Source organism: Leucoraja erinacea, chromosome 9, assembly GCF_028641065.1.
Source record: "Leucoraja erinacea ecotype New England chromosome 9, Leri_hhj_1, whole genome shotgun sequence".
In the NCBI taxonomy this organism is placed as follows: Eukaryota; Metazoa; Chordata; class Chondrichthyes; order Rajiformes; family Rajidae; genus Leucoraja; species Leucoraja erinaceus.
Genome location: NC_073385.1, coordinates 58,176,496 through 58,200,200, shown reverse-complemented (window position 1 = coordinate 58,200,200; position 23,705 = coordinate 58,176,496). Strand labels below are relative to the sequence as shown.

General features: G+C 41.4%; 1 protein-coding gene across 1 annotated transcript in view; it reads right to left on the bottom strand.

Moving 5' to 3' along the window:
• Nucleotides 1-23,705, bottom strand: part of ubr1 (ubiquitin protein ligase E3 component n-recognin 1) — a 149,391-nt gene that overhangs the window by 48,281 nt on the left and 77,405 nt on the right. The window contains exons 20-29 of the mRNA XM_055640892.1: nucleotides 18,039-18,102; nucleotides 16,697-16,821; nucleotides 14,197-14,249; nucleotides 13,165-13,267; nucleotides 12,383-12,431; nucleotides 8,514-8,668; nucleotides 6,935-7,037; nucleotides 5,509-5,618; nucleotides 3,679-3,756; nucleotides 2,690-2,871 (exon numbers count right to left, since the gene is read on the bottom strand). Of these exons, the coding sequence (XP_055496867.1) occupies nucleotides 2,690-2,871; nucleotides 3,679-3,756; nucleotides 5,509-5,618; nucleotides 6,935-7,037; nucleotides 8,514-8,668; nucleotides 12,383-12,431; nucleotides 13,165-13,267; nucleotides 14,197-14,249; nucleotides 16,697-16,821; nucleotides 18,039-18,102 (1,022 nt within the window). The remainder of the gene's footprint in view (nucleotides 1-2,689; nucleotides 2,872-3,678; nucleotides 3,757-5,508; nucleotides 5,619-6,934; nucleotides 7,038-8,513; nucleotides 8,669-12,382; nucleotides 12,432-13,164; nucleotides 13,268-14,196; nucleotides 14,250-16,696; nucleotides 16,822-18,038; nucleotides 18,103-23,705) is intronic.

Sequence of the window (23,705 nt, the reverse complement as noted above, 5' to 3'; positions counted from 1 at the left end):
CCGCTCTTGAGCCCCCTCCCCCCATTCATAACAAGGACAGAGTCCCCCTTGTCTCAACCCATCAGCCGGCACATACAGCATATAATCCTCCAACGTTTTTGTCACCTCCAACGGGATCCCATTACAAACCACATCTTCCCATCTCCACCCCTTTCTGCATTCCGCAGAGTCGTTCCCTCTGCAACTCCCTGGTCAACTCGTCCACCCAAACAACCGGCTCCCCAGGTTCACTTGCACCTCCTCCAACCTCATCTACTGTATTCGCTGTTCCAGGTGTCAACTCCTGTACATCGGTGAGACCAAGCACTGGCTCGGCGATCATTTCGCTGAACACCTCCGCTCAGTCCACCATAACCTACCTGATCTCCCGGTAGTTCAGCACTTTAAGTCCCCCTCCCAATCTGACCTTTCTGTCCTGGGCCTCCTCCATTGTCAGAGTAAGGCCCAGCGCAAATTGGAGGAACAGCACCTCATATTGCGGGGGTAGCTTACACCACAGCGGTATGAACATTGACTTCTTTAACTTCAAATAACCCTTGTTTTCCATCTCTCTCCTTCCTCTCCCCCTTCCCAGTTCTCCCACCAGTCTTACTGTCTCCGACTACATTCTATCTCTGTCCTGCCTACTCGCCTGACATCAGTCTGAAGAAGGGTTTCGACCCGAAATGTAACCAATTCCTTCTTTCCAGAGATGCTGCCTGTCCCGCGGAGTTACTCCAGCATTCTGTGTCTATCTTCATTTTAAACCAGCATTGCAGTTCATTCCTACAGTATATGCGTGTGTATATATTTTATACATTTTGGTTTCACCATGGTGAAATTACAGCAGTGTTTATACATAGCCCCCTCATTTCAGGGCACCATAATGTTTGGGACACAACGATGTCATGTAAATGAAAGTAGTCATGTTTAGTATTTTGTTGCATATCCTTTGCATTCAATGATCGCTTGAAGTCTACGAGTCATGGACATCACCAGTTGCTGGGCGTCTTCTCTGGTGATGCTCTGCCAGGCCTGTATTGCAGCCATCTTTAGCTTATGCTTGTTTGGGGGGCTAGTCCCCTTCAGTTTTCTCTTCAGCATATAAAAGGCATGCTCAATTGGGTTCAGATCAGTTGATTGACTTGGCCACTCAAGAATTGACCATTTTTTAACTTTGAAAATCTTTTGTTGCTTTAGCAGTATGTTTAGGATCATTGTCTTGCTGCAGAATGAACTGTCGGCCAATGAGTTTTGAGGCATTTGTTTGAACTTGAGCAGATAGGATGTGTCCATACACTTCAAAATTAATTATCCCACTACCATCAGCAGTTGTATCATCAATGAAGATAAGTGAGCCAGTACCATCAGCAGCCACACATGCCCAGGCCATAACACCCCCACCACTGTGTTTCACAGATGAGGTGGTATGCTTTGGATCTTGGGCAGTTCCTTCGCTCCTCCATAATTTGCTCTTGCCATCACTCTGATAAAAGTTAATCTTTGACTCATCTGTCCAAAAGACCTTTTTCAGAGCTGTGGTTGATCTTTTAAGTACTTCTTGGCAAACTGTAACAGCCAACCAGTGGTTTGCATCTTGCAGTGTAGCCTCGGTATTTCTGTTCATAGAAACACAGAAAATAGGTGCAGGAGTAGGCCATTCGGCCCTTCGAGCCTGCACCGCCATTCAATATGAACATGGCTGATCATCCAACTCAATATCCTGTACCTGCCTTCTCTCCATACCCCCTGATCCCTTCAGCCACAAGGGTCACATCTAACTCCCTCTTAAATATAGCCAATGCACTGGCCTCAACTACCTTCTGTGGCAGAGAATTCCACAGATTCACCATTCTCTGTGTGAAAAATGTTTTTCTCATCTTGGTCCTAAAAGATTTCCCCCTTATCCTTAAACTGTGACCCCTTGTTCTGGACTTCCCCAACATCGGGAACAATCTTCCAGCATCTAGCCTGTCCAACCCCAGAAGTCTTGAAGTCTTCTGCGGACTGTGGTCATTGACAAATCCACACCATACTCCTGAAGAGTGTTTCTGATCTGTCGGACAAGCGTTTGAGGAATTTTTTTATTATCGAGATAATTCTTCTGTCATCAGCTGTGGAGGTCTTCCTTGGCATGCCAGTCCCTTGGCGATTAGTAAGCTCACCAGTGCTCTCTTTCCTCTTAATGATGTTCCAAACAGTTGATTTTGGTTTGGTCCTCATGCTGATAAATATATATAGAATGTTGGAAAATCATGCTCAAGTGTCCCTGGCCAGTAATGTTAACTATTTCTCCATCTGCAGATGGTACCTAGCCCAACATTTCCTGTATATACGTTGATTTTCAATTACTCCAGTGAGAGATGCCTGTGCAATTACTTTTTCTTAACCTTCATTCCTTAGATGTTGTACTTCTATGAAATCTTTAACAAGGTGCCTCACAGTACTATCAGACAAAAAACTATCTCTGGAAGGAAATTAAAGAGAAATCTTGCAGGGCTCTACGTTACATTCAGACTTGAGAATTGAATTTACAGGTAATATGAAGATTATTTATAGATGGGATAGAGATATTGGTATTAATATGAATAGCAGCATTAAAAAAATATATTATAGAGGCTGGGGTCCAAATGAGCAACAGTAAATCAGTTGCTGTCATATTTCATTAAGCAAGTAACGGAATTGGAATGCTTGCTTGTCTGACACTCACCTATCATCTTCAGTAATGATCGCCTCTTGTTTTTGAGCTTCTGTCACCTTTTCGTACAGGTGTTTGTTTGATTCAATGAAGTTTTTCTGCATTGCAGACATCTGTGCCATGATCTTCTGGCGATATAATTTGGCTGCGTCTGCTTTCCGTTTACGCTCAGCCTTATCTTTGTCCTGTACACACTGCAGTACAAGCAAGGACTTTATTCAGCAACTTCCACAACCTCATCACAATCCAAAGCACTCTACAATGAATGAAGGACTTCAGAAATGTAGTCACATTGTGGTGTAGGAAACACAGCAATTTGTATGTGATTCCATAAAAATAGCAATATTTATATTATCTTATGGCGGCTCCCAAGGGTCGGGCCATTTCCACTATCGAACCCTTCGGCACGGGAATGGATGAGTCTGGGGGATGCACTTAGCTACAGGGATAAGGGGCAGGGGTTTAGGTGCAATCTCTCTCTTGCAGATTCGTCTGGTCAAGAGAACGACAGCGAATAAAATACCTCCCGAAACACCTGGCTCCTCGCCTTCATTTTGGGCTTATCGTCACGCTACAATCTCAGATTTTCAAGGCCTAATTCGTTTATTTTTTTTGTATAGTGTTTACATATCTGTAGGTTTGTGGGACCTCAAGTTAATATTTTGGTCTATAAGACACAATGCAGCACCATGCCAACACTGTTCTAGATTGTGTACTCAAATGTTTCGGCCTCAGAAGTGGAAATACTCCCATAGGGCAACATTTGACACTTTAACCACTCCTCACACCATTGACTGAGCAGCTGTAAACTAAAACCAGGACTCTCAGGTAACTCATTCAGCTTCCATTAATGTGTTATAAAAAAGTTTTGATCTACGAAGTCAACTGGCTTCAACCTGGCAGAGTCAACGCTATGACAGGAAACCAGCGGACTGCGGGAGCCTTAAACAACACGTCAGCTTTGTTTTTAAATGTACCACAAATAACATGAAAAGCATTACCTCATTTGCCCTTTGGATCTCAAAGTCTGCTGAACCAGGGCTTGATTTCTCCCTCAGCTTTTTCACCACATCAAACATCTGAAAATATACAAACATACAACATTTGTTCCTTCAAGTGCTCTTTGACCATTTTAATAGCACTCGGTCCAATTTTTTTTTTAACTTCTTCCCATCCTTCATTCACAGCCAACATTCCATAGTTTTAAGCATTTAGAAGGCAAAGCTACTTCTGTTTATCTGTCCTGTTAAGTTCTCTCACAAGAGAACTCTCACTCCCAGATGGCCTGGAGAGATCTCTTTCCTGAAATAAAGACATTTGACTTTAAGGAAACAATCATTCTAATTGTGGGTTCAGTAATGACTCGGGAACAAACCCAAGCAAGTGTTAACTCTTTGCATGGTAGTGCTCAAGTTTACTTTAGATTATTTTTAAATAAAACTCAAAAATGTCAGTCTTTACTCTGCAAGTCAAGCTGCATCAATGGGAAACGAGACAGAGTCAATGTTTTTCCTGACACAGGACGTTGATCTGATTTCTCTTTCCACAGATGCTGCCTGACCTGCTGAGTATTTCTAACAATTCTTTTTTTTTTAGTTCAGATTTCCAGCATCTGTAGTATTTTTTTTTTACATCACTTACTTCATATTATATTAACGGTAGCATTTGAATTATGAAAAATATAACCTGTTTTAATAGTTGTGATAACCATTTAACTGAACAACAGTCACCTTGCACTGTGCAATTTGAAAAAGGAGAATTGAAATCAGCAAACCCATTTACAGGCCTGGAGTCTTTGTATTTAAGATTAACTAACCTGTGTTCCAAACCCTGGTGGAGCAGGCACATACTCAAATGCTCACATGAACTGCCACAGTATTTAGCCTCAGATTGATATTGCTTCGAGGATACAAAGCTAGTTCATGCTAACTGGTGTCACTGATCAAAATAATAAACTTTGCTGCATATTGTTTTATATGCTGAGAAAGTATTTTTTAGATCAGGAAAAAATATAATCAAAAAAGGCATTTGTTTTAAGAACTCGCTTATCATTTCGTCTCTCTCTATTTTAAGGTATATTTCCAAGAACAATTTTGGTCAGAAAGATTCAATGAATAAGTTCAACAGTTCTAAGTCATGGACCAAGAGATATCCATTTAGCGTCATAGCCTATCGACATCCTAATCCCACTTACCAGCTTTGGTCTCTAATTTCTCATTACTCATACCAGTAATCACCAGATTTAAGTCTGGGGAATTCCTTTCGATATATTTTTGAGAAATATATTCTTGATTTCTTCTATCACTTCTACAAAAGTGTTTTCTGATTTCAGACATGATTGAAGCAGCTCTAATTTGAAGAAATATACCTCTTTATCTTTTCTTTACCCCCCCCCCCTCTCATCCAGGGGAAATATGTCCTCTGTATTCAATCCTACTGAAGAGTTTTACAAATAAGTTGTGTTTATTCACAAAATATTATGATAGCTCATCAATCTCCCAAGTCATTAGGATGACACTGCAGATCTTATTATCCAAGGAAAAGCCTGAAGGCTTAAACTATCGAAGTTTAGACTTTCAGTCAAATTTACAGCCCAGGTACACAGGGCAAACATTTTAATGCTATATTATTGTGTATCAAAAGAACATGGTAACAGGAGGAAGCTGTTCAGGACCAGAGACTATTCTACCATTGGATTATGAATGAACTCTAACTCCATTTTCCAACCTAATTCCATATCTCTCAATCACTGTCAACGAGGATCATTCAATCAAAGTATTGAAACTTCCAATAATGGAAAGCACCAGAGTCTAACGCAGTATGTGTTTTACCTGTAAAGTATAAATAATCATGTCCTTCTGGGCATCTAATTGATGAACGTGCTTTAGTTTCTCAAGGAGTGACAGGATGCTTTCAGCATTCACAGCAGAACTTCCCATCCCTTCAGAATAACCAAAAAAATTATTTGATCAAAACCAAATGCACACTTGACAAAATACAAATCAACTAGTCTTAGTTACACGGAACTGCACATGCTAGTTTAAAAAACCCACAAAGTGTTGGAGTAATTCAGCAGGTCAGGCAGCATCTCTGGAGGACATGGATAAGTGACGTTTCGGTTCGGGAGTCTTCTTCAGACTGATTTTAGTAGGGGGCAGAAAACTGGAAAAGAGGTGGGGATGGGACAAAGCCTGGCAATGTCTTTTATTGGCAGTTGGGTGGACAAATGGTGGAAATAAAAAAAGACAAAAGGGGGCAAGATAAGGAGAAAAGGAGTGAAATGTGAAGCCAGAGGAAAGGATGTAGGTGGAAGGGGACAGGGGAGAATTGGAAAGGATGGCACAGACAGGGTGGAGCACAGACAACAGAGGGGGGGAAGAAGGGAGGGGGGGGGGGGGGAGGGGGGGGGGGCTTGTTACCTACAATTGGAGAATTCAATATCCATATTGTTGGGTTGTAAGCTACCCAAGTGGAATATGAAGTGCTGTTTCCCCAGTTAGCGTGTCACCTCACTCTGGCAATGAAGGAGGCCCAGGACAGGAAGATCAGTATGGCAATGGAAATTATAATGGTTAGCAACTGGGATATACAGAAGACCTAGGCTTGTAGTCTTATACAGTCACTGGAAACGATACTTTACATGAAAAGCTCTACAAATTAAGATCACTAGTTTGTTACCTCTTTAAAATTCTGCTTCAAATCACAATACAATCTGTAAAACCCAACATAGCATTACTGATTTGCCAAACATGCGGTGTTTGGATGGTGACTATGGGCAACATTCAGATCGGCATTACATTAAGAAAAAAGTTAAAGAAGATTTTAAGAATAAAAAGTAATGTAGTATGAAAAATTCAGGACCTCAATGACGATAAACAATGAGGGGAGGAATCATATAGTTAGAAACTGTGGAATTTTAATTCTCTGTCACTGAATCAGATATGACTTCTGGATAGGGTACGAGTGTACGAGTTCAAGGAATACAAATTATTGAGCGCATCAAAGCAATGTGACACGATTTGTCCGGAACCCACCTAAAACACCAAAACATAATTTTGAATAACAAGCCCTTGAATAGTGTTAGAGCCGACAGCTAACATTGCTCCGAAGAGAAATGTGTGGCAGTGCATCCACCACACATCTATTTCGAAAATGATTTTGAAGTAACTGCAATGTAACTGGCCAAACTATTACCTTTGAAGGAATGGCTAATGACTTCAAATGTATTCCAAATGCCAAAGCAGCTCAAATACCTACTTGTTGCTTTCAGATAAACTTCAAATGTGACATCTTCCTCAGCAATTACTCCCTCTAGCTGCCGCTGTTCTTCTTGCAGAGCCATGCAGATAAGATGAAGAGTCTACATAACAAGAAAAACAAAATGTGATGCTGCTGGCCCACACAATATGTCATTAACAAAGAAAGTATTAAAACAATTCTATCAATTTTAAAAGATCAACATGATATAATACTTTGGCATTTGAATTGAATACTTTATTGTCACATGTGACAAGTCCCAGTGAAATTCTTTGCTTACATACCATGCCAAGGTATGCAAATAGTCACCCATAAAGCGCATTTAAAAAGTTACAAACCCCCCCCCCCCCCCCCACCTCCCCCTTTGTTCTTCCCCCCCCCCCCCTCCCTCACAGCGGTCCCCACATGCCGGGTCCCCATTGTCCATTGTTCTACATAGAGCTGCCAAGTTTTGTCATAACATTTCAGTATTCTAGTACCTGAAAATCAGTATTTTACTGAGGAGATCAGTATTTTTATGCGGTGCCAATTTTCTGAAAACAAATGTTTTTTTATGTGCTGTCATGCCTATGTAAGAGTACAAGAATGCATAACTTTGCTACCAATTGACATGTCTTCTACGCACATTACTGACAGTGCATTCATTGCCATATCTTTGTATACTGCTGTTTGAACGGCTGCTTCCTGCTTTTAGCACCAGATGATGATGCAGAAGCCATTTTGGAAGCCTCCCTCTCCCTCCCTCGCTCTCTCCCCCCCTTCCTTCCTATCTTTCCTTCCCTCTCCCTCCTTCCCTCTCTCTCTCTCCCTCCCCTTGCCCTCCCACCCTCCCTCTCTTCCTTCCTTTTTTCTCCCTCCCTCTCTTATTCCCTCCCACTCTCTCCCCTTCTCCCTCTCTCTTTCTCCCTTCCCTAACAGTCTGTGATCCATAGCGCTGTGGCCATAGCGCTATGTGTAAAGCCCATAGCGCTATGTGTAAAGGCAATAGCGCTCCAGCTGGGAGCGCTATTTTTAGAACCCATAGCGCTGTTCGTTTAACTTCCCACGCGCTAAACTGACAGCGCTGTTTAAACCTGGAGCAGGACAGGCAGATTAAAGCGTACAAAAATAATCATGCAGATCTTGAAATTTAAAATACTAATAGATTTAATCCGCTATAATTTTTAGAGGTACTGTACGACTTTTTATGTCCTTGCATTTTTTAAGCAGCAAGATGAAACAGGAAGTCGGGCTGATTTAAAAAAAATCCGTACTTTACAAAGTAAATCCATACATCCATATTCCGATCTCATTTCCGTACAAAATACGGAAAATCTGTACTACTTGGCAGCTCTGTCTACCCCTCCCTCTCACGGCCGTCTCCCTACACCATCGTTCCTTCTCTTGATTTCTCATTCCCATGGGCTCACCCATCGCACACTCCGAATCAGCCCCGAGCCACCAGCATCGACGGAACCATGCCGCCGAGATGGAGGTGGTCTGGCGAGACCAAGGGGAGCTCCCGGTGGATTTTTTTTGCAGGAAATCCATTCTAATTTTTCAAAATCAACCGAGTGATTGCAACCCTGCAAGTTCATACCTTCTGTACCATTGCTTCACTGCATAACTGTCCAATGGAATCCGCAGCTCGTTGAAGAACTGTTCTGAGAATTAGCATGAAAACATCACAGTTCAAAATGTTCACCACCATTGCAAATGTTGGAAAGAACTGAGAAACGGCAGGAGGAGGAAGAGCTGCAAAACACATTATCAGTAGTTAATAACTTGAACAGAGAGTGCCACTGTTAGTTCACAAAATCAAGTGTTTAATTGTCATATGCAACACGATTGGAACAATTAATTATTTCCATGCTGAAGCTTTACAAACACATTAATACAACAATAATAAAATTAATTATCAGCTATACTAGGTCACAGTTGTTCTGCAGAGGGAAAATGTAGGTATACAGCCACAACATTAAAGTTTAGTTCCCTAATATAGCACGTAGGTGGCCGCTAATTGTATACATTGGGTATGCAAGCAAATAATTTCACTGTGCCTTGCCACTTGTGACAATAAAATGTTCCTATTCTTATCCTCATCAAGTAACCTGCCCTAAAGGCTCCCTCACAGCCAAAATGAATTGGTCAAATCAACCACAAATCAAGAGATCAACCAATCTTAATATGAAATGTTTCAATTATAAGGAGAGACTGGATAGATTGGGTTTGTTTTCCCTGGAGGAGAGACTGAGGTAGAGTACAAAATTATCAAAGACGTGGACAGGATAGTTGCTAAAGAAACATTTTTTTCCATGGCAAAGGCAGCCTAAGACCAGAGCGATAGGTTCAGGAGTCAAGAGGTTTAGAGGGCATATTTTTTTACAGAAGTTTGCTAAAATTTGAAACGTACCATATGAGAAGGTGGTGTGGACAGGTATTTAAGAAGCGTCTGGATGAGCAGTTGACTCACCAAGGTCTGGTCGGGCACTGGTAAATATTTCAGTATAGATGAGGCATGATGGCCTGAAGGGCTATTTTCTGCGCTAGTTGACTATGATCATGACATGTTATTTCTTTCCACTCTTTGCTGCCTCACAATTCTAGTGACCATGGTTAAACCTTGACCTCTAGTGGTGTGTGCATATTCACCCTGTGACCGCACATTTCCTTCCAACCTTTAACATATCCAGAGGGTGATGAATGCCACTGGCACATCGTTCCATATACTCACTATCCTCTGTGTGAAAAAAGATGACCCTCAGGTTCCAATTAAATCTTTTCCTTCTCACCTTAATCTATGCCCTCTCATTCCCCTCTCATAGGGAAAAGGACCTGTACATTCACCCCATCAATTCCCCTCATGATTTTAAACACCTCAATAAGAAGTGATTCATGAGGCAAAGGACTTTGAGACATCTCGAAGGTGGTGTTGAGGTAAAAGATTATCTAAAGTTATTAAGCGGCAGAACAAGGTGAATCACCTGTGCTTGCTTCTATATGGAGTAATTCACCACAGAAACAAGCCCTTCAGCCCATCAATTCTACACCAGTCAATAAGTACCTATTTATATTCATCTAATTCTATTCTCCCATATTCATATTTCCTCCCAGATTCTACCATATTTACGATAAACATATTCAAACTATACATGAGGAGTCATTTATATTGGCCAATTCACCTACAGAAGTCTCACACAAATCCTTAGGATGCATTAAGAAACTGAAGAACTGGAGGAAATCTGCACAGTCACAGGTTGAACCACATAGGTGGCAGTGGAGGACAGCATTGAGCCCGGCTCACTGGTTGTGAGGCAGAGGTATACCAGCTGTACCACTGTGCTGCCTGCACTTCTTCCATTCTTCCCCAGTCCATTCATCGTTCAAGAGGATAGCATTTGCAATTCTTTCATGCTTGGGGAATTTTCCTATTTGGAGATTGTGGAATGAATTGCCTCTGCACGTTAAACAGGCCCCTTCTCTAGCTGTTTTTAAGTCACTCCTGAAGACATATCTATTCTCCATGGCCTTTGTAGACCAGTGAGGTGTTGAATTGTTTATTAACTTTATTTGCTTGGTTTTGCTGCGTTGTTCGTACTCGTGTTTTATGTTTTTTTTAATTTATTGTTTGGATTTTTGTATGTAATTTATGCGCCTCGTGTTAGTTTTATGTTCTGTTGTTCTGCCTGTTTTATGATGTCTTTCTTGTTTTCTTTTTTTCTGTACAGCACTTTGGTCAGCTTTGGTTGTTTTTAAGGTGCTTAACAAATAAAGTTATTATTATTATTATTATTATTTAAAGATAGTAGGAAGATATGGTCATCATCTCCTCATATTCTAGTCTTGGTTCATTCGGGAATCTTTGATATGGTAATCTAAGCTTGGTAAATTTAATGTTTAGCAGCCTTTCCAAACATTTCCTCTATCAATTTTAGACCATCCATTGTATCACTATTCTTGTTTTAAAATTATGATTGAAACATCAGCATCATCCTGGTAACATCAATCACAAAGTACTCATTTAGTGCCTTATCGATGTCCTCTCCCTCAACTTTGGCCCAATCTCACCCCCCCCCCTCCGCCCCACCTCCCCTTTTATTCTTTAAATAATACAATGTACATTTTCTGGAGTGAAATGGAGAACTCTTAAATACAATACAAAGTACTGGAGTGCTGAAAATACAAAGTGCTGCAGTAACTCAGTGGGTCAGGCAGCATCACTGCCAGACATGGATACAAGTGAGGGGGGGGGGGGGGGGGGGGGGGGGTTTGACTGGCAGATGGGTGGACAAAAGGCCAGAGATGAAAAGACAAAAGTGTGTAAGATAAGGAGAGAAATGTGAAGCCAGTGGAAGGGATATGGGTGAAAGAGGCATGGAGAAGAGAAAAGGGATTGGGGGTTATGGAGATGGGCACACATACGGGTGAGGCACAAGGAAGAGAAGGGGGAAAAAAAGGGAGGGGGAGAGTGGGGGTTTAATTTGTTACCTAAAATTTGAGAATTCAATGTTCATACCTTTGGATGGTAAGGTACGCAAGCTGAATACAAGGTGCTGTTCCTCCAGATTGCATGTGGTCTCACTCTGGCAAAGGAGGAAAGTTTTGGCATGGGAATGGGAAGGGGAGTTTAAATGGTTAGCAACCAGGTGATCCAACAAGCCTTGGTGGACTGAGCATGAATGTTTGGCAAAACGGTCACCTAGTCTATGCTTGGTCTTGCTGACATAAAGGAGGCCACATCGGAAGCACTGAATGCAGTCGATGAGGTTTGAGGGGGTGTATGTGAACCTGTGATTCACCTGAAACAGCTGTGGGGTCTCCGAGTGGAGGAGAGGAAGGAAGTGTAGGGGCAAGTGTTGCACCTGTATTTTCAGGGGAAAGTGCCTGGGGAGAGGGTGGTTTGGCTGGAAGGGAAAGGTTTGGGTGGGAAGGGATGTGCAAACCAAGGAATTGTGGAGGGACGGTCTCTATGGAAAGTGGTGAGGTTGGGGAAGATGGAACACCTGGTGGGATCATGGTGAAGGTGGCAGAAATGTCAGAGAACAATGTATTGGATGTGGAGGCTGGTGGAGTGAAAGCCAAGGACCAGTGAAACTCTATCCATGTTCCATCTGGGAGGAGGGGGAGCGAGAGCAGAACTGATGAAATACGGGTGAGGGTTCCATCTACAGCAACAAGGGGAAACAACTGGTACTAAAGAAAGAAGACATTTTGGATATCCTAGATTGGAAAGTCTCATCAAAGATGCACAGGAAATGGAGCAGGATTTGAAAGTCAGTAAAGTCGAGGAGCATGTGGTGGCTTGGATGCATGTTACCACCCACTTTGCTTTCTTATTCTGACCTTGCCTCATTTCCTCCTGTCCCCCTCACACGTTCTCTTCTTTTATATTCAACCAGGCTCACACTTGTATTATTAACAAAGTTGCAAAGGACATTCTTAATGAGAAACTTAATTAAATCTGAATACCTTCATCACTATTTGCTTGTTTTTTCTTCTTTTTCTGCTCCTCCTCAGCCTTTAATAAACAGACAAATGATTTTTAAAAAATTAGCATTTAAACATCAAAATTACATCTTCTGTGGCTAAATTTTAAAAACAGCAGGTTCAAGAAGCTAAATTAGAGTAAATTGCTACTGTCAGGTTTGATCGTCCATTTGATTAGGATTTGAGATTTTTAAGTATCCTATTAGCAATTATTCAATTAAGTGGTATAAATGATTTTCTACTAATTAAGTCTGATTAACATGCTGAAGGAGTGGTTCACCACCCTTCTGAATATGTTTGTTACAAAGTCACACGTGTAACTTCAAAAGGTGGAAATAAAACAAGGTGGATCTAAAATCCTTAACATACAAGAGCAGTACAACAGCACAGTGGTGCAGCAGTTTGTGATGCTACTTGACATTGTGTGATGTTTATATGGAATTTGTACATTTCCCCCTGGTGCTCCAGTTTCTTTTCACATCTCAAAGATGATCATAGGTTAATTTGTTTACTTATGGTTATTTACATTCTAAAATGTGAATACTGGCTCTGTTCTGTTGTTTTGCACAATCCGCAGGCATTGCCACTTTCATTTCACTGCATATCTTGTATGTGACTTGACAAAAGTTAAGTTGACTTGAAGAATCAAAGGGTAGTTCATTGGCAAGTTAAGAGTGAATAAGTCGCAGGGTTACAATTATATCCATTGAAGTCTGGGTGACATTTAGCAACCCTCAAGCAAAATATAACCATAGAAAATTTACCTTAGTTTGCTGTGACTTGTAGTAATGGTAGAAAAACAGATTGAAGTGCTTCAGACATTCTGGCTTCAACTCATAAACACCATGCCCCGATAAGCCTGGCTTTCTGGAGAGAACACAGCAGATGTCTTCCTGTGAGTGGAGTGCACTGTGCAGTCTCACAATACACATAATAGTTACATTTTGTAGATGCAAATGTGAATTGTTTTCCATATATTTGGCTCTCACTTGTATTATTAACAAAGTTGCTGCTGATTGCTCAAATGATAAATTTGATTAAAAAAAAAAACTAATTGATTTGAGCTGTTTAACTGTTTCTTTCACCACGTGATACTGGTGACGTATCAAGCAAGATGCTGCTTGACTTGATGATTATTTACAGCATGGTTTTATTTCAGATTTCCATCATCTGCAGCACTGTTTTACGAATTTGAAGCAAAATTGGATTCAAATCAGTCACTGATGGAAGTGGAAGAGTCCCCTAAATAAGATCATTCCGTAAAACTGAAAACCTTGATAGGCTGGAGGAAGGAAAAGCAATTTAGAAAAGTGAACTAAATTGTGCTTTAGTGATGGGAAAGAATTATCCAAGTACTTGCTCTAAACTAGGTGTTCAAAAGCAATAGAACTGCTCCAATTAAATTGTGTAGCATTTGCAGAACATAAAGCTTTATGCATTATTGCGGAGTGGTTGGGAGCTGGGGTGATGAGATGCAACCCACAGCACAACAGCTCTGTCTGTCCTTCAACTCTTGGAAGGATAATGTCCCCATGATCTTTCCTCTATTGGACAATGGCCCACTTGGCTAACAGCAAAAGTTTACCACGGGTCATAAATATTTCAAGGGTGTGGAAGCATCATATTAGAACATCAGCAAAAGAAAACATTTCCAAAAAATGAGAGGGAAATAGGGTAAATAACCTAGAAAATACAATTGATTTAATATCTGAATTAGCACACTGGCACAAAGAACAATGCAGTGAAAGTAGACTGCTCAAGAATTACGCGTCAATCGTATGGAAATTTAGACTTACTTGAACGTGGCCACTTGATGTATAACATTTTCCAAACCAGTTTCATTGTTCTCCTGTTAAAACATTTTGAGCACAAAATTAACATTTTTGGATGCTATCCCCCCAAAATGGCCGATTTTGTTTTTGCATGTTTCATCACAATAATCATCAACATTACTCACCATCCTCTGCTTCCTTCCATGAAGCCAATTCTCTATCTAGTCAGCTAGGTCTCCCTGGATCCCATGTGATCTAACCTTCCAGAGCAGCGTCCCATGTGGAGCCTTATCAAATGCCTTGCAGAAATCCATATAAGCAGCGTCTATAACTTTGCCCTCATCAACCTTTTTGATTACTTCTTCATGAACTCAATAATATTCGTAAGACATGTATAAAAAACATGCTGATTATCCCAAATCAGCCTCTGTCTAGCCATACATATATAACCTATCCCCCAGAATCTTCTCCAGTACCTTGCCTACCACAGACGTTAGGCACACTGGTCTATAGTTCCCAGGCTTTTCCTTGGAAGTCCTTCGTAGATCATATGCCTTAGGATGTTCAGTACCTTCTCGACCATAATGCGGACTGTCCCCAGGATATCTCCAGTAACTGTCCCAAGTTCCCCAGTCTTAATGAATTTTGCCATAGTAAAAAATAAAGGAGAAATACTCATTGAAGACCTTGCCCATCTCTTGCGAACCCTCACAGAATTGGTTTATGATGGACCCTATTCTCTCTCCATATTCCTTCTCTCTCTCCAGCATGCCCTGAACTCCTGTCATCACATTTTTAAAAGCATCCACTTCCTGGATGTTACTCTGCCCGTAAACAACCTACTTCAACCTACTTTATTAAGTTCCTGTTTAACACCATCAATGCTGGCCTTGCCCCAATTGAGAATTTTAACATGTGGGCCGTCCTGGCTTTATACGTAGCTATTTTAAGATCATTAGGACTGTGGTCGTTGGTTCCAAAAGGCTCGGCCACTGACATTTCAGTTACTGTCCTTTCTCAATTTCCAAAGAATAAATAAGGCTTTGCCCTCTCCCTTGTAGGGCCCTTTATGTACTGCCTGTGAAAACGTTCCAGAACACGTTTGATAAATTCCACCCGGTCTAAGCCCCTGGCACTGTGACAGTTCCAGTCTATATGAGGAAAGTTAAAATCACCTACTATAGCAACCTTATTCGTCTTGTAGCTGCCTGCAATCTCCTGGTATATTTACTCTTCTAATTCTTGTGGACTCTTTGGGGGCCTATTGTACACTTCCAACAAGGTGATCATCCCTTTTTTTAGTTCTCAGCTTCACTGGAGAAACTATTCGGTTATAGGAAGGATGTCATTAAGCTGGAAACAGTACAGAGCAGATTTACAAGGAAGTTGCCAGGAGTTGAAGTCCTGAGCTATAGGAAGAGGTTGGATAGTCTAGAACTTTATTTTTTTGGAACAGAAGAGGCTCATCCTAAAGAGATGTATAAAATTATGAAGGGAATAAAGGAAAGATATTTTACTCAGAACTGGGTAATTAACAACTAGATGAGATAGATTTAAGGTCCTGAGTGAGAAACATTTAATAGGAACCCGAGGGGCAACATTTTTAACACAAAGGATGGTGGGTGTATGGAACAAGCTGCCAGTGGAGATAGTTGACATAACAACATTTATAGTATCAACTTTTAAGAACCAGTTAGACAGGTACATGGCTAGAAACGTTTGGAGGGATATAGGCCAAACCCAGGCACATGGAACTAGTGCAGCTGGGACATGTTGGCCGGTGTAGGCAAGCTGGGCCTGTTTCCACACTGTAACACTCCAAATTTGAAAGACATTTGGACGTACATGGATAGGAAAGGTTTGTAGGGATATGGGCAAAGACGGGCAGGTGGAACTGGCGTTGATGGAGCACCTCAGTCGCATGGACAAGTTGGGCCAACTTTTGTCCTGTATGACTCTATGACTATGAATTGAAAACAGCTTGAATTTCTACTTGCTCCGCAAATGTACCTGTGGGCTGGTCACATTAGCACATCCAACATTGCATGCAAGGAAAAACACTTGCCATAACTAGTAATTAGCCAACAAAAATTTGGTATTTTACTCAAGTATATAATCTTTACAATACAATAGCAATTCAATTGCTTTGAGTTATTGTGGAGCATTGCAGACTGGCAAAAAGCCAACATAAATGCAGGTACTTCCCTATTCCCTATTTCAAACTCGAAACATAAAGAAACATTTTTGATGCCAGAAGATGGACACAAAATGCTGGAGTAACTTAGCGGGACAGGCATCATCTTTGGATAGAACAAATGGGTGACGTTTCGGATCAATACTGTTCTTCAAACCCGTCGAGATCCTTCTTCCGAAGAAAGGTCTCGACCAGAAACATCACCCATTCCATCTATCCAGAGATGCTGCCTGTCCCACTGAGTTACTCCAGCATTTTGTGCCTACCTTCGGTGGAAACCAGCATCTGCAGTTCCTTCCTACACAGTTAATGTCAGGATGGAATACTCACATTCTCAGGTAATAATTTTGCCAGTTCACTGTGAGGCATTGGTTCAATGCACAGTAAATGGATCACCTCTCTCAAAGTGACATCATCTTTCATCACCTGGCCTACTCCAGGTACGTACCTCTCCCCTGCAGAGAAACAAATGCAAATTCATTATCCTGTGATGCAATTAAAACCAATTTGCTTGCACAGGAAAGGATGAGAAGATACAAAGTCAAATCATACTGCAAACTTGAAAGACTGCCATTAAAGTGCTACACAAATTTTGTAACCTGTACAAAATATTCCCACAGGCTGAGATTCACCATCCCTGGTGGATTAATTAAGGGTAAAACTCTTCAAGATGGAATATTATCTGGGAAAAGGGGAGGTCTTTGGAAGAATAGAAAACAGAATGTTCAGAGAGACTGCAGGATGCTGATGAACAGAGAGCTCTTGGCATCTTCATACAGGAAACAAAACCAAACCACAACTTCTAGTTACCTGCAAGCAATTAAGGCAAATAAAATATTAACCCACTGGGGCTGGACAGACATAAGATATTTAGGGAAGTCTATTGCAAACACACAGAGCTTTCATAAGACTACACCTGGAGTTCAATTTTCAACTCCTTATTTAAAGAGGTAATATCTGTACTGTAAACAGTTCACAAAATATTCACCAAGGTGAAATTAAAGGGATTGCCTTATGAGGAATGATTGAGTAGGTTGGGCCTGTATTGTTCATTGGAAGAGTAAGAGGCTTCTTCGTGAAGATTCCTAAGGACACCAAGAGGGTTAATACTGAAGGAATCTTTCCCTCCTAAGGGGTGCAACATCCAACTGGACTAGTAAGAAGGTCATTCATTTTAGCCAGAGACGAGAATGTATTACTTCTTCATCTGTACAGCGAACCTTTGGAATTGGGGTTCTAAAAGCGATGATGTGGCTGAATAGTGCATATTCAAAGCTAGCAAATCCTTTGAAGTCAAAGGTTATTGAAAGTAGGCAATGCCACAAGATCTCATTGAAGAAATGAGAACCGAGGAGACATTTGGCCTTCTCCAGCTATTTATGATCTAAAGCACTAGCATGGGGCTGTTGGCATGCCACAATCTCCTGCTCCTATTTCTTACATTCTAACATAATGTTCTGCTTTACAGTCTACTACTGATCGTTTTTCATGAGATATATTTAATCAAGTTGCTACACTGTAAGCATCAACATGAGCCAAAATTGCAAGCATTATCAACTTTATTCAGATTTAAGCAATAAACTATTTGTGCAGCAGCTTGCACCTCACTGATTTGGATTTAGTTAGAAATTTAATGGCACTTTTACACATGGGTATATAAATTAAGTCTTACCAACAACCATAATAATGAGGTGTAGTAACTCCTCTATTAAAACATTGGTTTGCTGGATTACATCCTGCAATATATAAAAGGCAATCAAAAACTCATTAAATTGGCAAACAATTTTAAATTAAAGCCATTTACATGTTTTTAAATATCTATATTTTTGCCCAAGTGACTAGCATGCAAAAATTGAGATTTAATACAAAAGAAATAAAAGCAATGTCTCATTTAAATTAACTGCTTCCATGAAACGGAACATGTTGCCCACTTATTTTTGTTAGTTGAATACTCTCTGCTTGTGCTCTTCTGCCTCCACTCTGCTTCATATATGCACAAGGGAAGGTGGTTACTGCAGGTGAATTCTCCCAGCCCCAAAGCATCACCGTAGGAGTTTTAAGGCAGTGTCGTTGGTCCAAACATTATCAGCTGCTTCAGGCATGAGATGTTCCAGCTCCTATTCCACTGTTCAGTACCATTCACACTTCCTCAGACAATGTAACACAATGTAACTGTGCTTTTATGGTGCATGACTACTACATTATCCAAGCTAGAGATGATAAATAGTAAGTAACTTTGCTGCCACACTAACACCACGTACCAACCACTTCCAACAGTACAATCAGACTCCTTCCTTTTGACACTCAATGGTGTTATTGTTCTCAAATTCCCACCCGACAGTCGCCACGCACTGGAACTTAACTAAACTGAATCAATTCGTGGCTGAGAGCGAGTCAAGGTTTGCTTTCTCCCAAGTGTCTCATATATGTTATGTCTCCATCACAGCCAGTCATACCTGAAATTTCATCCATAAATCTCAGTGCTATTCACCTCTTTGAGGTCCTCTCTACCAGCATTTACAGCAGATGAGGAAAACATGCCCCGCATGCCAAAGAAAGAAGTATTGTATGGTGAAAAGAGAACCACCAAAATTAACTAAATGAAACAAAAATATGTAAGAAAATAGTGGTAAAAGGTGATAAATCACCAGAAGCAGCTTTAGGAAACATCAGATACAGGTTTTGGGACTAGGTAGCAACTCAGTTGAGTATCAAACATAGAAACATAGAAATTAGGTGCAGGAGTAGGCCATTCGGCCCTTCGAGCCTGCACCGCCATTCAATATGATCATGGCTGATCATCCAACTCAGTATCCCGTACCTGCCTTCTCTCCATACCCCCTGATCCCCTTAGCCACAAGGGCCACATCTAACTCACTCTTAAATATAGCCAATGAACTGGCCTCAACTACCTCTGTGGCAGAGAGTTCCAGAGATTCACCACTCTCTGCGTGAAAAAAGTTCTTCTCATCTCGGTTTTAAAGGATTTCCCCTTTTCCTTAAGCTGTGACCCCTTGTCCTGGACTTCCCCAACATCGGGAACAATCTTCCTGCATCTAGCCTGTCCAACCCCTAAAGAATTTTGTAAGTTTCTATAAGATCCCCTCTCAATCTCCTAAATTCTAGAGAGTACAAACCAAGTCTATCCAGTCTTTCTTCATAAGACAGTCCGGACATCCCAGGAATCAATCTGGTGAACCGTCTCCGCACTCCCTCTATGGCAATAATGTCCTTCCTCAGATTTCAAAGCACAATACAAGTGACAAGTAACAATTACACCACAAAATCGAAAATTAGCCAGTTATATCCTGTTCACAAAAAGACGGGCAAATCCAATCCTAGTAATTACTACTAATAATATTCTACTCTTAGTCAGCAGCAGAATGATGGCAGGTGTCATCGACATGAACTATCAAGCAATATTACTCTCTCAAAACCGGCTCAGCGATGCCCATTTAGGTAATCAAAACCTTGCTTCAAACATCTGAACTGCAGAAGTGAAGTGAGAGCTACTGGTTAGTGACACCAAGGCAGCTATTTACCAAGTATGACAGTAGGAAGCTCTGGCAAAACTGAAGTCAAAGGCCGTCGAATGACCACTCCACTGACTGAAGTTGTACCTTGGAAAATGACTGCAGTCTTTGGAAGGCAATCAGCCCAACCTCACGACATCACTGCAAGAAAACGACCTTGATTCACCAATACTCTTCCTTCCACCATAATGTCAGAAGTGGGAATGTTTATTGATGATTGCACTATGTTCAATTCCATTTGCAATTCCTCAGCAAATGAAGGGGCCATTGCCTGCATGTAGTGAAACTCAGAAAACCCTTTTGGTATGGGCTGATGTAACTTTCACACCATGAAGTGCCTGGTGATGCCATCTCCAACAAGAGAGTCTAATTAGGGCACGTCTTCAATGACTCTTACAAATGTCTACAGATGTAGAAAGCATCCCTTCACAATGCATGGCAACTTAATTTGGCCATTGCTCTGCCTCAGACCACAAGAAATTGCAGAGAACGGTGGATGTCAACCCACTCCATCACACAGACCAGCCTCCCCCCACTCCCCCCCCCCTCCCCCCACCACTCCAACCTCGCCTCCATCAGCAATTCATGCTGCCTTGGGAAAGAAGCCAACCTAACCAAGGACTACTAATATCTCATTCATTCCCTCTTCTCCCTCTCCCATCAGGCAGAAGATACAAAAGCTTCAAAGCATATAATACCAGATTCAAAAACAGCTTCTTCCCTGTTATTAGATGACAGAATGGATCTCTTATAAGCCAAGGATGTATTCCTGATCTCCTAACCTACCTAGTTGTGACTGTACTTTTACTATCTGTATTTTCTTTGTAGTTGTAAGTCATGGAATGATAGTGTGGAAACATACCCTTTGGCCCAACTTGCCCACACCAGCCAACATGTCCCAGCGACACTAGTCCCACCTGCCTGCACTTGGTCCATATCCCTCCAAACTTGTCCTATCCTTGTACCTGTCTAACTGTTTCTTAAACGTTGGGATAGTCCCAGCCTCAACTACCTCCTCTGGCAGCTTGTTCCATACACCCACCACCCTTTGTGTGAAAAAGTTACCCCTCAGAATCCTATTAAATCTTTTCCCCTTCACCTTCAACCTATGTCCTCTGGTCCTTGATTCCCCTACTCTGGGCAAGAGATTCTGTGCATCTACCTGATCTATTCCTCTCATGATTTTACACACGTTTACAAGATCACCCCTCATCCTCCTGCAGTCCAAGGAATAGAGACCCAGCCTACTCAACCTCTCCCTATAGCTCACACCCTCTAATCCGGGCAACATCCTCGTAAATCTTTTCTGAACCCTTTCAAGCTTGGCAATATCTTTCCCATAACATGGCGCCCAGAACTGAACACAATACTCTAAATGCGGTCTCACCAACATCTTATACAACTGCACCATGACCTCCCAACTTCTATACTCAATACTCTGACTGATGAAGGCCAAAGTGCCAAAAACTTTTGACCACCTTTTCTACCTGCGACTTGACCTTCAAAGCAAGCGATGTCTGCGAAGGGCGCGCAGCATCGTCAAGGACTGCTCTCACCCCAGCCACAGTCTGTTTACCCTCCTACCATCCCGGAGGCGCTACAGGTCTCTCCGTTGCCGGACCAGCAGGTCCAGGAACAGCTTCTTCCCTGCGGCTGTTACATTACTTAACTCTTCACCTCGGGGATTGCCAGTCACCCCACCCCCCCTGGACACTCCTTCCCCAGAAAAATTGCACTACTATGACTGTATGTACGTATATATATTTATTGCTCATTATTCTATGTTCGCTCTTCTGGGGAGATGCTAACTGCATTTCGTTGTCTCTGTACTGTACATGGCACAATGACAATAAAGTTTGAATCTGAATCTGAAGGAACCATGCACCTGCACTCCTAGATCCCTCTGCTCTACGACTCTCCCACAGAGGCCTACCATTCACCGTGTAGGTCCTGCCCTTATTAGACGTACCAAAATGCAACACCTCACACTTCTCTGTATTAAATTCCATCAACCATTCCTCAGCCCACCTGGCCAATCGATCCAGATTGCAATCTTTCACAACCATCTTCACTATCTGCAAAACCATCCCCTTTTGTATCATCAGCAAACTTGCTAATCGTGCCCTGTATGTTCTCATCCAAATCATTGATGTAGATAACAAACAGCAACGGGCCCAGCACCAAACCCTGAGGCACACCACTAGTCACAGGCCTCCAGTCCGAGAAGCAACTTTCCACTATCACCCTCTGCTTCCTTCCAGGAAGCCAATGTTCTATCCATTCAGCTATCTCTCCTTGGATCCCATGCAATCTAACCTTCCAGAGCAGCCTACCATGCGGAACCTTGTCAAATGCTATGATACTATTAGACTATATTCTGCACACTGGTTATTTTGCATTTCCTGATGTACTTGTGTGTGGCTTGGTAGTACTCTTGCATGATAAGATAAGACTGGATTGCACACAGCACAAAGTTTTTTACTGTACCTCAGTATGCATGAGAATAATAAATCAATACCAATTACTTATCCTCAATATTCAGTAGCATTCACCATCATCTGTTGACCCACCGTCAACATTGTGTGGGACCCACCAACCACAAGCTCAACAGGACAAGCCACATAAATACTATGGCTAAAAGAGTAGGTCTGGGGCTGGGTTTCAAATGACAAGCGGCTCTCCACTCAACATCCCAAAACCTTTCTAGCATATAAAAGGCATTAAGAGTATGATAGAATACCCTCCACTTGCCTGTTTGTGTGAACCTCCAATGACTGTCAAGAAATTCAACACTATCCAGGAAAATACACAGATCAGTTGATCAACAACACACGAATATCACACTTTACAGTGTCTAACTTTTGAAATGCACAGCAATTATTCACCTGAGCTATTCTGAACCCTCCATCAAAATGGAGAAGCAGTAACTTGGGATCACAACCACCTACAGGTACCCACTAAGTTTACCAGCATCCTGACACTCTTTCATCATGGTACTTCCAAATCCTACCATGTTTGTGGGAGTGCCATCACCAACAGAGCTGTAATTGTTTAAGAAGGTGGGTCACCATCAACATCTGAAGGCATGGGCAATAAACAGCAGTAATGCCCACATCATGAAAATAACAACAAAAAAATGGATGTGATGTTAAATTAAGGTCACATCTACTCTCTCACATAGATGCAGAAAAAGACATGACACTACTTCAAAGCAAGAGCCCCGATGTCCTGGAAAATATTTATCGTTCATGCAACATTACATTTTATATTAAAAACATTTGGTTATTACATTGCTTTTAAGTTAATTTGAAAGCAGCAAATTTCCATTCTGTTTCCAACATCACAACAGTGACTACACTTCAAAAGTACTAAAATAAAAGCATTTCAGGTCAGTGACTATTTTTAATATATTACATTGGCTGCAAAGCAGTTTTGGATATCCTGAAATAGAAGCCAAACTATGTGCAATTTAAAACCTGATATTAATTAAACAATGACAGGGTTGTGAGGGTAGTCCACACAAAGCCAACAGGAACTAAATGTTTGAAGATTGCCACAATATTTCCTAACATAGTTTAGTGGTAAACTTAATTTTATGATGCTCCTGTGATATACACTGGAAGACACTGAACATTATTAAAGGCTGTATATAAATACAAGTGGGGGTTCTTGAATGATTCACTGTTGGATTTCCGCATGCTTGGATGCAGCAGTCAACAGCACTCAGTACCAGCCAGTACAATACTATTCCCCACCTCAGCACACGACATCCATTACATTCAGCATTCACTTCATCCAATAATGGC